Source organism: Acinonyx jubatus, chromosome D4 (assembly GCF_027475565.1).
Source record: "Acinonyx jubatus isolate Ajub_Pintada_27869175 chromosome D4, VMU_Ajub_asm_v1.0, whole genome shotgun sequence".
Lineage (NCBI taxonomy): Eukaryota > Metazoa > Chordata > Mammalia > Carnivora > Felidae > Acinonyx > Acinonyx jubatus.
Genome location: NC_069391.1, coordinates 16,958,184 through 16,972,141, shown reverse-complemented (window position 1 = coordinate 16,972,141; position 13,958 = coordinate 16,958,184). Strand labels below are relative to the sequence as shown.

At 41.2% G+C, this 13,958-nt stretch overlaps 1 protein-coding gene across 3 annotated transcripts; it reads left to right on the top strand.

Moving 5' to 3' along the window:
* Positions 1-1,905: 1,905 nt before the first annotated feature.
* On the top strand, positions 1,906-13,138 carry TLR4 (toll like receptor 4). 3 transcript variants are annotated; one of them, XM_015074764.3, is made up of 3 exons: positions 1,907-2,305; positions 6,623-6,789; positions 10,305-13,138. In XM_015074764.3, exons 1-3 carry the CDS (start codon positions 2,213-2,215, stop codon positions 12,544-12,546), a joined length of 2,502 nt encoding a protein of 833 aa, XP_014930250.1. In that variant the 5' UTR covers positions 1,907-2,212; the 3' UTR covers positions 12,547-13,138. The 3 variants fall into 3 exon arrangements, with proteins under 3 accessions (XP_053060687.1, XP_014930250.1, XP_026890748.1); XM_053204712.1 differs by lacking the exon at positions 6,623-6,789 and having other exon boundaries at positions 1,906-2,305; positions 10,376-13,138; XM_027034947.2 differs by lacking the exon at positions 1,907-2,305 and having other exon boundaries at positions 6,651-6,789; positions 10,376-13,138.
* Positions 13,139-13,958: the final 820 nt, after the last annotated feature.

Below are 13,958 nucleotides of genomic sequence, written 5' to 3'. Positions count from 1 at the left end.
AGGAAGGCCACACACTGCACCATGCAGGGCCACATGTGGAAGCACCAGCATCTGTCAGGAGGCATAAAGAGCAAACAGAAGACACAGGCAGGAGGTTTGGTTGTAGTTTCTGAAGTACGAAAGGCAAGAAAACATAAGGTCAGCAGGCTTAGACTTGGCTAGTTTGAATAATTTCAGGAAGCTATGGGGTATAGGTGCTTTCTCTAGGTATCTGGTACCTGGTATCTAAGGCAGAAAATTGCCTCCTAGAGTATAAAAGCCAGGCAGAAAAGGCATTCAAAGTATGAGCTTACGATCGGTGCATTTGTATATGAAAAGTGAACTCCAGAGCAAATCACTTGCTGTCAAAGGACTGTCTAGCCCTGGGAGGGACAGTCTATCCTAGCCAGCAACGCCGGGAGGCAGAGCAACAAAAATGCAGAAAACAAGAAAATGTAGTTAATGTGCATTTGATGAGAAAAAAGAGGAAGTCAAAGCGATTTCCTTCTGGGATGACTATGTGGAAGTGAAATGCTATTTACATTTCAGAGAACTATTCTTCTTTATTGAGCACCTACTCTGTGCCAGGCACTGCTCTATGATCTTTACATAGTCTCAATACTCAAAGCAAAAGTTTGACAGTGGGACTATTTTTAGCTTAATTGTATACTTGTGTTGAAGAAGACTGCAAGAGTTTGTGCTCAGTCGTCTATGACATGCTCCCTCGGAGCTTGATTTTAGAGATGTTGAACTTGAGGTGCCAGCAGGACATCTTGGTAGAGGACACAATGCTAGCAATACCCCCATTTTTACCGATGTTCTTGTTTAACAGAAACTTGCCTCGCACTTGCTACATCCCAGATACAGCTCTAAGAGTTTAACAAATGCCAACTCATTTAATCCCATAGCAATACTTTGAGGTATTATTTTATCCCCATTTTACATATATTTTTAATGATTATAATAGCTACCAATTTATGGAATATACTGATGAAGCATGTACTAAACATTTTATGTAGATTAACTAAAGTTGATCATGTAAGACAAATGTGATTTATCTCCATTTCAAAGGCTAGAAAACTAAGGCTTAGTGGCTTGCATCATTGGACTACTGTCCCATGGCTTGATTTTTGTGAATTTCATAGATTCGAGCTTTGACTCTGATTAAAGGCATTGTCCCATTTTGCAGACCAGAAATTAAGGATCAGTAGTATGAAGTGTCTGACAAATGCCATGGGGCCATCCTTAAGTCACCCAGCCTCAGTTTGGATTTCAGTATATCTGATTCTTCATTCCAATCTCTTCCCAATATTGCTGGGCTTTCAAACTGTGGTTCACTGGAGCTGTGTTTTCAGTCAGTTTCACAAAAGTGAATTTCTTCACAAGATTTCACAAGAGCTGATGTTGCTACGGGCTGAATTGTATTCCCCTCAAAATCCATGCTGAAGTTCTCCAGTCCCTCAGAACGTGACTGTGTTTTGAGACTGAAGCTTTAAAAAGGTAATTAAGGTAAAATGAAGTCATATAGATGGACCCTAATCCAAAATGACTGATGTCCTTTTAAGAAGGGGAAATTGGGACACACACACACACACACACACACACACACACACACACAGGGAAGAGCAAGTGAAGGCAGCCACCTGTATGCCGAGGAGAGAGCCTGAAGAGCCGTCATCCCTGCCCACACCTCCATCTCAGACTTCCAGGCTCCAGAACTTCATGAGGAAATAAACATCTGCCCTTGAAGCCCCCCACCCCCACCCCAGTGTGTGGTAATTTGTCACGGTAGCTTTAGGAAATGAATACATACAGTGAGTTTCCTGTACTAAAACGAAACTGGAAAGCCACGTCCTGGATTGTTGCGCAGGCTGTTTGACCAGTTTGATTGCTTTCCTAAGTTCACTAACCAGGAGGTCAGATGACTTCCCGGGATCAAAGTCAGCTTCCTCTTGCTGTTACTTGGACCACTGATCTGCAGACATTTTCTTCTTCTTCTAACTTCCCCTCCTGTGACTGGGGACATAAATATTAGAGAAACAAAAGCCCAGAACGCTAAGGTTGCCTTTCTCACTTCCTCTTGCCTCGGAACGCAGCGTTGCTTTGAATACAGTCATTGTCCTAGGGCACTGAGCAGGGGAGAGAAAGCGGCAGTACCCCGGAGGCCACACCAGCAGGCGGATACAGCGTGTCATGTTTCACCGAGCCATTTGTGGACACAGAAAATGCCAGAATGATGCCTCCTACCCGCCTGGCTGGGACTCTGATCCCAGCCATGGCCTTCCTCTCCTGCCTGAGACCTGAGAGCTGGGACCCTTGTGTGGAGGTACGTGGTTAGTGTCAGCTCATCTCCTATGAGATTTGTCTTGCTTCTGAAAAACTGCTCTCTGCCCAGAACTTCCCACTGTGGATCCCCTGCTAGTTGCCGAATTTCATTTGCAAAAAAGAGTCAAATTACCTTAAGGACTTGAGAAGGCACAGGGACCAAACAATTCATTGTTCCATGGCACCAACAGGTAGCCCATGGATCATGTCCCATTCAGGACTTTAAGTGCTAATAGGGGCTTTAGGTCAGATCTGCTTAAAATCACTGTTCTTTGACTTCTGGGCTGTGTGATCTTGAAGAAGTTATTAAACCTCTCTGAAGCTAGTTTTCACATCTATGAAAGCATTATAATAATACCCACTTAAACAGAGAGCTGTAAGAAGTCTGCTTCCTGTCATTTCCTTCTGCTAGTGGTCTGTACTCTCAGCTTCAAGCACTCACTTCACCCCTTTCAATCTCAGGAAGGAGTGTGTGTGTGGGGGTGTGTGTGTGTGTGGGGGGGGGGGTGTTTTCTCTTAATAGGGAGAACTTTCTAAGTGGATTTCAGACTTGTGGATCTAGCCCTGGTTCCAAAGGATGAAGAGAAAGGAGTTTAGAAAAGAAAAGGGGAGAAAGAGAAATGAAGGCAAAATGGAAAATGAGAAACAAAGATACAAGGGGTGGGGAAGAAAGAACCATATAAAATGACAGCTAATGCAATGGCTTCTTTCTTTGTGAAATACCAACCGACTTTTGCATAATCTCATTCATGATGGATCTCTTTTGTCCCTCCCCACCCTGTGCATGGAGTTTCACAAGTGCTTTGGGAGCCTATGGTAGGACCCAATAACCAAGAGAATGTCCTAGGATTTAAGGTGTGACAGGGTCAGAAACTCAAGAAAAGCATAACCAGTGGTGTGCAGAGATTGAGGGCATGGCGGAAATACCATGGGGGAAATACATACCATATGTAACAAAGACAAATTTGTCATCTCAAAGTCTTCCCTTCCTCCAATTTCCTGTCCAGAGCCCTACTCCTTGTCTCCTCTGTGTCCCTCCTGCTGTTAGGTTAATGGGGATGGTCCTCTAATCAAAGTCACCACTAGATAAAATCACACCTTCCCTTTTCCCACACCCCATATTCTCAGTCTCCAAAACCTGTCCAACCCTGCCTATCCCCTAAGTGCCTCCCTAGGGCAGGTCCTCAGTTTTCCTGGCCTTGAGTCTTGGATAGTGACTGGTCGCATGCCTCTGGAGTCCCCCACTCTAATTAACTCTGCACATTTTTGTTTGTTTATTTGTTGTTTTGCCTAAGTCTCAGTTCCAACAAATTGCCCTCTTAACAACTTGTGATAACTTTTGAGTGCTATTAGGACAGTTTGCTACCCCACGGCCTTTGCACTGCCTTCCTCTAGCTAGAATGCTTTGCTCCTAAATCAGTGCTGCCCAAAGGCAATATCATGTGGGTCACATCATCTTATTTAAACAATAAATGTAACCAACTAAATTTAGCCAAAGTTGTACTTAACTAAATTGTAGCTAAGTTTAAAATGTAGCTTTAAAATTTCTGATAGCCACTTTGAAAAAATAAAAACTGATAAATCTGATTTTAATATTTTTATTTAACCCAATATATTCAAAATATTATTTAAAAATGTAATATATACTAAACTATTAATAAAACATTTCACAGCCTTTCTGTGGCACAGAGTGTTTGAGATTTAGTATGTATTTTACATTTAATATACCTCTCAATTTAGACTGTTTCTCATCCTCAATAGCCATGTGTAGCTAGGGGCTACCATGATGGAAAGTGCAGTTTTAGTTATCATCATGACTTAATCCCTCACTTCATATTTCTGCTAAAATGTCACCTCCTCTTGGAAGTGTTCCTTGATCACCTCATGTAGAACTCCCTATGCTCCATGTTTGCCTCTAATCTCTATGACGATTTACTTTTTATAGCACATCATTAAATACTTTTTGTGTATTTGTTCACTATTTTTCTGTTCTTTTAAAATGGAATCTATAAGTGAAGGATAACATTGCTGATTTTATTTATCACTATATCACAGCATTTTGTGCTGGTCTCAGTCTATCAATAACCAATGTTGGGTTGGACCAGCCCTTGTGGTTCTTTCGGATTGTAAGGTACCTTTCAGCAATAACCATCTGGAAACTTTGAAAAACTAAAAATTTATAACTTATAAGACCTGGAAATTATATAGCACATGTAGGGCCACACATGTGGCCTCAATATTGAGGGTAGAGAGAAAAACTGCTCAAGCATATGGGGTTCTGTTTTTACTGGGGTTGAGAATGGGGCCTTAGGGTTTCCCTGGCTCCCTTCTTAGTGGTGAATTTAAAACATAACAGCAGGGAGTTAAAGGGAGGAGGTAGAGGGGGGAAAAAAAGAAGGCTCAGTGGGGGAAGAAGTCCTGGCTCTATCTAGTCATGTGGCTGGTGTTGTGTTTATCTTAGCCCTCTTCGAAGCTGATGCCTCCCCCAATTAAAAGCTTAAACCAGACACCTGAATTACAAGAAATGCCTACTGTCAAAGCTTAGACTATACCCAGTACCTAGCACATAGAAATTGCTCAACTTACATATTTTAGATGATTGAAAATACTGCCACAGGGCTCTATCTTCTGCACTGGATGAGGATCCATTTCTCCCACTATGGACCAGCCACTCTGAAATAGTTTCCATCCTTTTCTTGCTTACATTATTCTCTCCTTCTTTCTCTTTCCACATATCCAAATCTTGCTCATCCTTGAAGACTCACCTTGAAACCTTCTCATTCTCAGAGGCCTTCTATAATCCCTGGATCCAGAATTGACCTCTACCACTTATGTGCCAAAGGAACTATTTTGGGGAAAAAAAATTTCCAGGCCTGATTTACGGTCCATTACACTAGTATGAGTTGTGTTCCTATCTTAGCTCTTCCTCTAGACTGTAAGCTCCTTGAAGTCTGGAGCCATTTCACACTGGTCTTTGTACTGTCCATAGCACTTAGATAAAATGGCTACAATTTGGATTTAAGCAAATCTTCATTCAATCAGGTATTCTCTCATTTAGTCAATAAATACTTAGTGAGCATTCACCATTTGCCAGGCACAACTGTTAGTGCTGGAGACATAACAGAGGGCAAGAATATCAAAGCTTACAATGTAGTAAGGGTAATGAAAAGACACATGGTACAATCACATAGACAGTGTAATGTTAGATGGTGATATACCCTGCGAAGGCAGATGACAGAGCGTAAGGGAAGGATGCCTCTATGAGACAGTATGGTCTGGGAGGCTCCTACAGGGGATAGCATTTCCAGAGACATGTCCATCGATGAAGTGAAGAGCTGCACACGTGACCTGTAAGACCTTATGCAGATTATTCCATCACTCTGACTTCTTCTTCTTTAAAAGGTTTATTTGAAGATTAAAGTATATAACATATAAGAAATAGGCCCACATATGGTAGGGGATTAATAATAACTAATAACAATAAATGTTAACATGTATTGATCATTTACACTGTAATAGGCTTTGGGATAATCTCTTCAAATACCTTATTTCATTTAATCCTTTTAACAGATTCTATTTTGGTTTGGTTTTAAACAGAAAACCAAAATTAGCTGGCTTAAGCAAGAAATTTTGTTGAATAAATCAGAGAATTCAGAAATTAAATGGGAAGTTAGAGAACAAGGCCTACAAAGAATTTGGGGAATATGATGGAAACAAGCATAGGAACCAAGGGAGCATAAAGTACTTGGCCTTATTTGCTAGGTTACACCACTGAAGTCCAAGCATCTGAAGGATTTTTCCCCATTTCTGTGTTACCTACTCAAAGGTCAATCAGCCAAAAGAGAGAATGCAACTGGCAAAAATTGAGTTATGACTATGAAGTCCAGGCACCTGAACTGATAGTCTCCTCGAGGCTGTATACAATTGTGGGGTACTTGGTGTAAAAAAGGTTTTGCCCCAAATCCCATGGAACACTGGGGTGAAACTCAGGGCTTCTGGACTCCAGAGCCTTAGCCTTTCAGCAGTTGATTCCCCTGCTTCTCCCTAAATGCTGCCATTGTGATAGCAGAGGATAGAAAAGAGGACATAGGAAGTTCTCTCCCCTTCCAAATCTAGAGTAAGAGATTTTATAAAGTGAGTGGATAAATGAATGAATGAATGAGTGGATGGATGGATGGATGGATGGATGGATGAAAGATGGTTGGATGGCCCCAGTCCAGGAGGTCTCCATGGGTCTGGCTTAGGAGAAGGGTGTAGAGAGGGCAGTCCATTGAGGTGCATGTATTAAGACACTGTATCTAATATGTGATCATTGCAGGTGGTTCCTAACATTACTTACCAATGCATGGACCTGAATCTTCACAAAATCCCCGACAACATCCCCTCATCAACCAAGGACCTGGACATGAGCTTTAACCCCCTGAGAAATTTAGGCAGCCATAGTTTCTCCAAGTTCCCAGAACTGCAGGTGCTGGATTTATCCAGGTAATGACTGAGATTTTACACATGGCACAGGTGAAATGCTCATTGTTCTATCATTTTGTTCTTATGCCAGGAGTCTCCTCTTTATTCACTTAGTCATTCAACAGGTATCTTATTTGCTGTATAACTTTGGACAAGCCCCTTCCTTTCTCCAGGTCTCAGTTGCCTCATCTGTGAAATGAGTACCTGGACAAGACAATTTCTAAGAACAGTTCTATCTTTTGATTTTAGGACAGGGGAGAAAATTGACTCAAACTCTTTCACCAGCAGATATTTATTGAGTACTATTTGCTATATAGTATAGAGTCTACTAGGAAATAAAAGTTTATTGATATATACAACTCCAGCTATTAAAGAGGGCATACACACTTGAATGAAGTAACATATTAAAATCCTGAACATGATGTTAGGCCCATAGTAGGCATTCAATAAATGTTACTTGATTCTGATTTGGGATTTTTGAACCTGAGATAAGCATGGGAATACACACCAGTAAGGGATAAACTATGTGCAAACTAGAGGCAAAATGTTATGTCGTTCAAAAGAGAGGCCTTCTCTGCAGTGGGTAATCAAGACAGATTTCATGAACTGAGTAGGATTCAAAAAAATATCCAGAATATTGAAAGTGTGATAGAGATAGGGAAATAGGAAGATATAAGTAACCCAAGAAGAAAGATGGCAAGATCAAAGAAAAATATCTGCTGTAAGAAAGAACAGTGGCTAAGATTTTTCTTTTCTGATTCAGGGAAATGTAACATTTATTAGGGCAGGTGAAATTATTATCATTATTTTGGGGAGAGAATTGGATTCTAAAATTATTTTCATCATTAGGGCCTTACTTTAAAATGTACTAGATAATGGATCATATTCTATATAAGAGTTTGGGGGAAATGCAGAAGCATTTATATATATGGCTATTTATTATAGAAACTTTTAATAAATTCTAAGACCATAGCATGAAAACCTTCTTTAGAGCAGATCTTTATATAGAAAGAAGAGGGGACACCTGATGTTTTATACTCTAACTTGGACAGTGAAAGTGTATAACAAAGAGGGAATGGAGCGTTTTGAAAGGCAGTGGGGGTTGAGGAGAGAGCTCTGTGGGGCTCAGAAGACCTGAGCCAGATCTTCCTCCAACATTTACAGCCACATGGACTGAGGCATGTCACTTGATCTCCCTGAGTCTCAGTATTCTTTTTTTTTTTTTTTTTAATTTTTTTTTCAATGTTTATTTATTTTTGGGACAGAGAGAGACAGAGCATGAACGGGGGAGGGGCAGAGAGAGAGGGAGACACAGAATCGGAAACAGGCTCCAGGCTCTGAGCCATCAGCCCAGAGCCCGACGCGGGGCTCGAACTCCCAGACCACGAGATCGTGACCTGGCTGAAGTCGGACACTTAACCGACTGCGCCACCCAGGCGCCCCTCAGTATTCTTATCTGTGAAACAGAAATGATGAAACTTACCACACAGGGCTAAATGTGATCATGGATGTTAACATGCATATATATTAAGAACCTTATAAGGCAGACTTTGTAAGAATAAAAATATTACTATTGTTATAGCACTTCATTAGTTTCTGAATTTCATTTTTCTGAATAAGACTTTTTCAAGAACTATAATTAAGATAAACAGATCTCCCCTCCCCTTTTTTAAAGCAAGAAGTAGTTTCTCATCAGACCATGTGTTTTATAAGGAATACATAAGGAACTTTTCTCAGAGGCCTTAACTATGTGCCTCAAGAGAGGCCAGCTCTCTCTCTCTTGATTACGGTTTAGGGCAAGGACAAACATAGTATTGTAGATATCCTTTCCCTTCTCATATCCCTTCACAATGTTCACATATAGTGATTCAACTAGTCCTCTAGGATGCTTTATAATAGACCAGGCACCCTGTTATTCTTATGGAAACCTATTGACACATGTATTTGCTTTTTTGGACAAGGAAACTGAAGTACAGAGAGTTTAAGTAATGTATCTACATTCACTCTCTATGTTTTGTAGAGCTTGCTGCAGCAGAGATTCATAGTCACATCTCCTGCTTCCAAGTTAAATGTTCTCTTCATCTTAATGCTCTGTTTCTCTAAAGTGATGAGCCCCCTTTGACGAGACAGAGCAACAGCAAGACCTCTCCAGTCATCTGATGCACACAGCAATATACATAAGTTTATAGGTTACAACATCCTATAACTGAAAGTAACTTGAGAAATAATCAAGTTTAGCTGCCTCATTTAGAAAGGTGATAACTGAGGTCTGGAGAGGAAGTTTCCAAAATCATGTGATATGAGAGAGAGGACATCAAAGACACCAGAGCCAAGATATCTTGCCCACTTTTCCAGTATTCTTTCTATAGCATCTTCCACCTTCTATTGAATTACCAATCGATAACAAAAGCTTGGGCCAAATGCTTTGATTACCCATGACCCACGTGGAGGGGATAGGACAAGTGGAGAAATTGTTAACGTGATTCAGGTTGGACTAGGAAATAACTCACTTGCAAATTGTAACTGTCATGCACTTGTAGGACTGGCAGGTGTTTACCATTGACTTGCCATTCATTGGCTGGATAAGACCTTGTCTGTAGGACACCTCTATGAACACTGTATACAGCATGGCTTCCATTCCTCTGGAGATAAAATTCAAAATCCTTTATCCAGTCTTGAAGCCTTTGCTTTGTACCCTCCTTTCTCCACAAGTTCGTCTCACACTCCTCCACTTCCCTCTCTGTACTCCAGACACAGAAGCAGTTTCTTATGGTTCCTCCATGTATCATGGCTGTTGCCTACCTCAGACTCACTTCCTTTTCTTGGTAATCCTTACTCATCTTTCAGGTTACAACTTAAGTGCTCTCATGGAAGCCTGCTCTGGTCCCCTCTGTCTAGGTACATTCCTTCCATATAAGGTTTCATAGTATACTTTCCTTTTCTTCCATACAACTCACTCCCATCACCTGTTACTACTAACATTTACCTATGATAACCACAACTTTCAAATATCTAGCTATCATACATGGAGAACTCTGCATAGACATTGAGGGTAACACAAATGTGTAATTTTTTATGTCTTTAAAATTGACATTGACCGGTTATTTAGCATGCCTAACAACTAACAGCTATCCATATCATCTGTGCCAATCTGATGGACAATCACAATTATGTATGGCAGGAAATAGCTAAAGTTAATCCAAGGTGGTTACATACTCTATCAGCCATACAGTCTTCACGTATCCCAATTATTGATCTTTAACTGACTTCTTTCTGATGGATGTGTTGCCTCTGCTTAGCACGTGTGCCTAGTGTGCTAAAAAGAGTTTGTCATTGTGTCCAGCGTAATAATACTGCATCTGTGGGGTTTCTTATTTGCTCGTGTCATGATCTGTCCTGCTTCATGTCTTTGTCGATGGCATAGATCATATGGCATGTCACATCTGTGTGAAGAGCTAGGTGACTGGGGTGGTTACTCCATTTTGAGTTTTGATTCAGCAGAAATATTATATAATCTGTATCTCTTTTCCCTGTAGGTGTGAAATTCAAATAATTGAAGATGATGCATATCAGGGCCTAAACCACCTCTCCATCTTGATATTGACAGGAAATCCTATCCAGAGGTTATTCCCAGGAGCTTTTTCTGGACTATCAAGTTTACAGACGCTGGTGGTTGTGGAGACAAATATAGCATCTCTAGAGGACTTCCCCATTGGACATCTCAAAACGTTGAAGGAGCTTAATGTGGCTCACAATCTTATCCATTCCTTCAAATTACCTGAATATTTATCTAACATGCCCAACCTTGAGTATTTGGATCTTTCCAATAACAAGATCCAAAATATTTATCATACAGACTTACAGGTTCTACATCAAAAGCCTCTACTCAACCTTTCTTTAGACTTGTCCCTAAACCCTTTAGACTTTATCCAACCAGGTGCCTTTAAAGAAATTAAGCTCCGTGAACTGACTTTGAGAAGTAATTTTAATAGTACAGATGTAATGAAAGCTTCTATTCAAGGTCTGGCAGGTTTACAGATCCATCAGTTGGTTCTGGGAGAATTTAAAAATGAAAGGAACTTGGAAAGATTTGACAAATCTATCCTGGAGGGACTGTGCAATTTGATCATAGAAAAATTCCGGATAGCATACTTTGACAAGTTCTCAGAGGATGCTATTGACTCATTTAATTGTTTGGCAAACGTTTCTACCATTTCTCTGGTGCATCTGTATTTCAACGGGTTTAAACAGCTCCCTAAAAGTCTCGGATGGCAACGGTTAGAATTGGTTAAATGTAAATTTGAACAATTTCCCACATGGAAGCTGGACTCTCTCAAGGAGCTTGTTTTCTCTGCCAACGAAGTTGGGAACACTTTTACTCAGGTTAAGTTGGAAAGCCTTGAGTTTCTAGATCTCAGTAGAAATGACTTCAGTTTCAAGAGTTGCTGTTCTGAGAGAGATTTGGGGACAACCAGACTGAAGCATTTAGATCTAAGCTTCAACAATATTATTACCATAAGTTCAAACTTCTTGGGCTTAGAACAGTTAGAATATCTAGACTTCCAGCATTCCAGTTTGAAACAGGTCAGTGATTTTTCAGTATTCCTACCCCTCAAAAACCTCCGTTACCTTGATATTTCTTACACTCACACCCAAGTTGCCTTCCATGGCATCTTCAATGGCTTGATCAGCCTCCAAATCTTAAAAATGGCTGGCAATTCTTTCCAGGACAACTTCCTTCCAAATATTTTCATGGAGCTGACTAACTTGACCATTCTAGACCTCTCTGATTGTCAGCTGGAACAGGTGTCCCAAGTGGCATTTAACTCACTCCCTAAACTTCAGTTGCTAAATATGAGTCACAACCACCTCTTATCATTGGATACACTTCCTTATGAACCTCTTCACTCCCTCCAGACTCTGGACTGCAGTTTTAATCGTATAGTGGCCTCTAAGGAGCAAGAACTACGGCATTTTCCAAGTAATCTATCTTCCTTAAATCTTACTCGGAATGATTTTGCTTGTGTTTGTGAACACCAGAGTTTCCTGCAGTGGGTCAAGGACCAGAGGCAGCTCTTGGTGGAAGTTGAACAGATGGTGTGTGCAAAACCTTTGGACATGCAGGGCATGCCCATGCTGAATTTTAGGAATGCTACCTGTCAGGTGAGAAAGACCATCATTACTGTGTCGGTTTTCACTGTACTCTTGGTTTCTCTGGTGGTGGTTCTGGTGTATAAGTTCTATTTCCACCTGATGCTTCTTGCTGGCTGTAAAAAGTATAGCAGAGGTGAAAGCACCTATGACGCCTTCGTTATCTACTCAAGCCAGGATGAAGATTGGGTGAGGAATGAATTGGTAAAGAACTTGGAGGAGGGGGTGCCCCCTTTTCAGCTCTGCCTTCACTACAGAGACTTTATTCCTGGTGTGGCCATCGCCGCCAACATCATCCAGGAAGGTTTCCATAAAAGCCGGAAGGTTATCGTCGTGGTGTCCCAGCACTTTATCCAGAGTCGATGGTGCATCTTTGAGTATGAGATTGCCCAGACTTGGCAGTTTCTGAGCAGCCGTGCCGGCATCATCTTCATCGTCCTGCAGAAGTTGGAGAAGTCCCTGCTGCGGCAGCAGGTGGAGCTGTATCGCCTTCTCAACAGGAACACCTACCTGGAGTGGGAGGACAGTGTCCTGGGGAGGCACATCTTCTGGAGACGACTCAGAAAAGCCTTGCTGGATGGTAAACCACGCAGTCCAGAAGGAATGGCAGATGCAGAAGGCAGCTAGCGTGGAAGAGTAACCTCTGCCTGAGGAGGAAACACTCCTGCAGTGCTTCTTGCCCAGCTTGACCCAGTACCTTCGTTCACTAAATAAGAATTAAATGTTGTGACATACCTGGCGCTGTGCCAAGGGCAGATGATTCAGTGGTGCCCGAGGAACGCAGGACTGCTGACCTCATGGGGTTTACAGTGCAGGGGGAGTAAGTACTGTGATAAATTACAGAATCTCCAGGTGGATGTTTCAACCGAATCAGCTAAGGAGTCCATGGCAGGGAAAGTCAACTCAACACTTACCCCATCAAACTGAATTAGACCTAAGACCCTGGGCCCTAGTGAAATCAGAAGAAGGTATAGTTCTTCACCTGAGTCTTCTGAATGGAAACTACCTCATGTTTTACATTTTAGCCAACTTAAATTTAACTGAATGAGGTCTTTACTCACTTTTCCCTTTTCTATTGAATGCAATTTAAATTCCACTTGATAACTCAGAAGGCTCCTGATTGAGACCACCTCCCCTCCAATTTCAACCTGTTTCCTTACATAGGCTAAAGTCTGTAACTAATTCCGAAGGAAATCTGAGTAATACATATCCACAAACATCCTGGTCTTTCTTTTGTATGTTCTAAATATTAACTAACTGTGCCTGATATATTTTTGTTTTTATAAATCTAGTTCTCATTTTTCATGTCTTCTCTATAAACTCTTACCATAAATAAGGCTTTTAGAGACATGCTAGAAATTTCCATATTTAAGCACTATCATTCAAGAAAATATGTGAAATTCACTCCATCACTTTGTCGCTTGATGTCACTCTAAAGTTATTAACTACTACGTTATGACTGTCATGAAGGAAGCATTACAATGATTTTGTTTAAAGTGGCACTTTTTGTAAGAGAGAGGGACAAGTCCAAATTCCTGGTCTTATAAAGAGCAATTCAAGCTAAGGGCAGGCCAAGAAATGGGATGGCCTCAGGAGGTCATTTTTTGATGGTCCTAGAAACATATGGCTGATACAGTTGAGGTGACCACATGACGAAAGCTGCAGCAGTCTCTTCCACAGCAGATGAATATTGCCTGACAGGACATTGATGCCTTCAGGGATTGTGAAATAGTTTAAGGTGGGGAGCATACATTGTGGCTTCCTGTTGGGTATCACTCTGTGACCACATTTAGGAAGGAGTGGATGTTATGACTGAGAAAATAATGTCACTGAGGGTAAAGTGGGTCATGTTGAGGAGAATTCTTCGAAGAGCACACACTTATCTTCCCCAGAATGGTACATTCAAAGGAAGATCAGTGAAGACACTTGGAAAATATGCTTGTCAAAACTGAAAACATGGCCACACCCAAGAGTGTGCTTGTGACGGAGTGTTTCAGAGTACATTTTCATTGCAATATAGTGGGAGGTGTTGCACACAG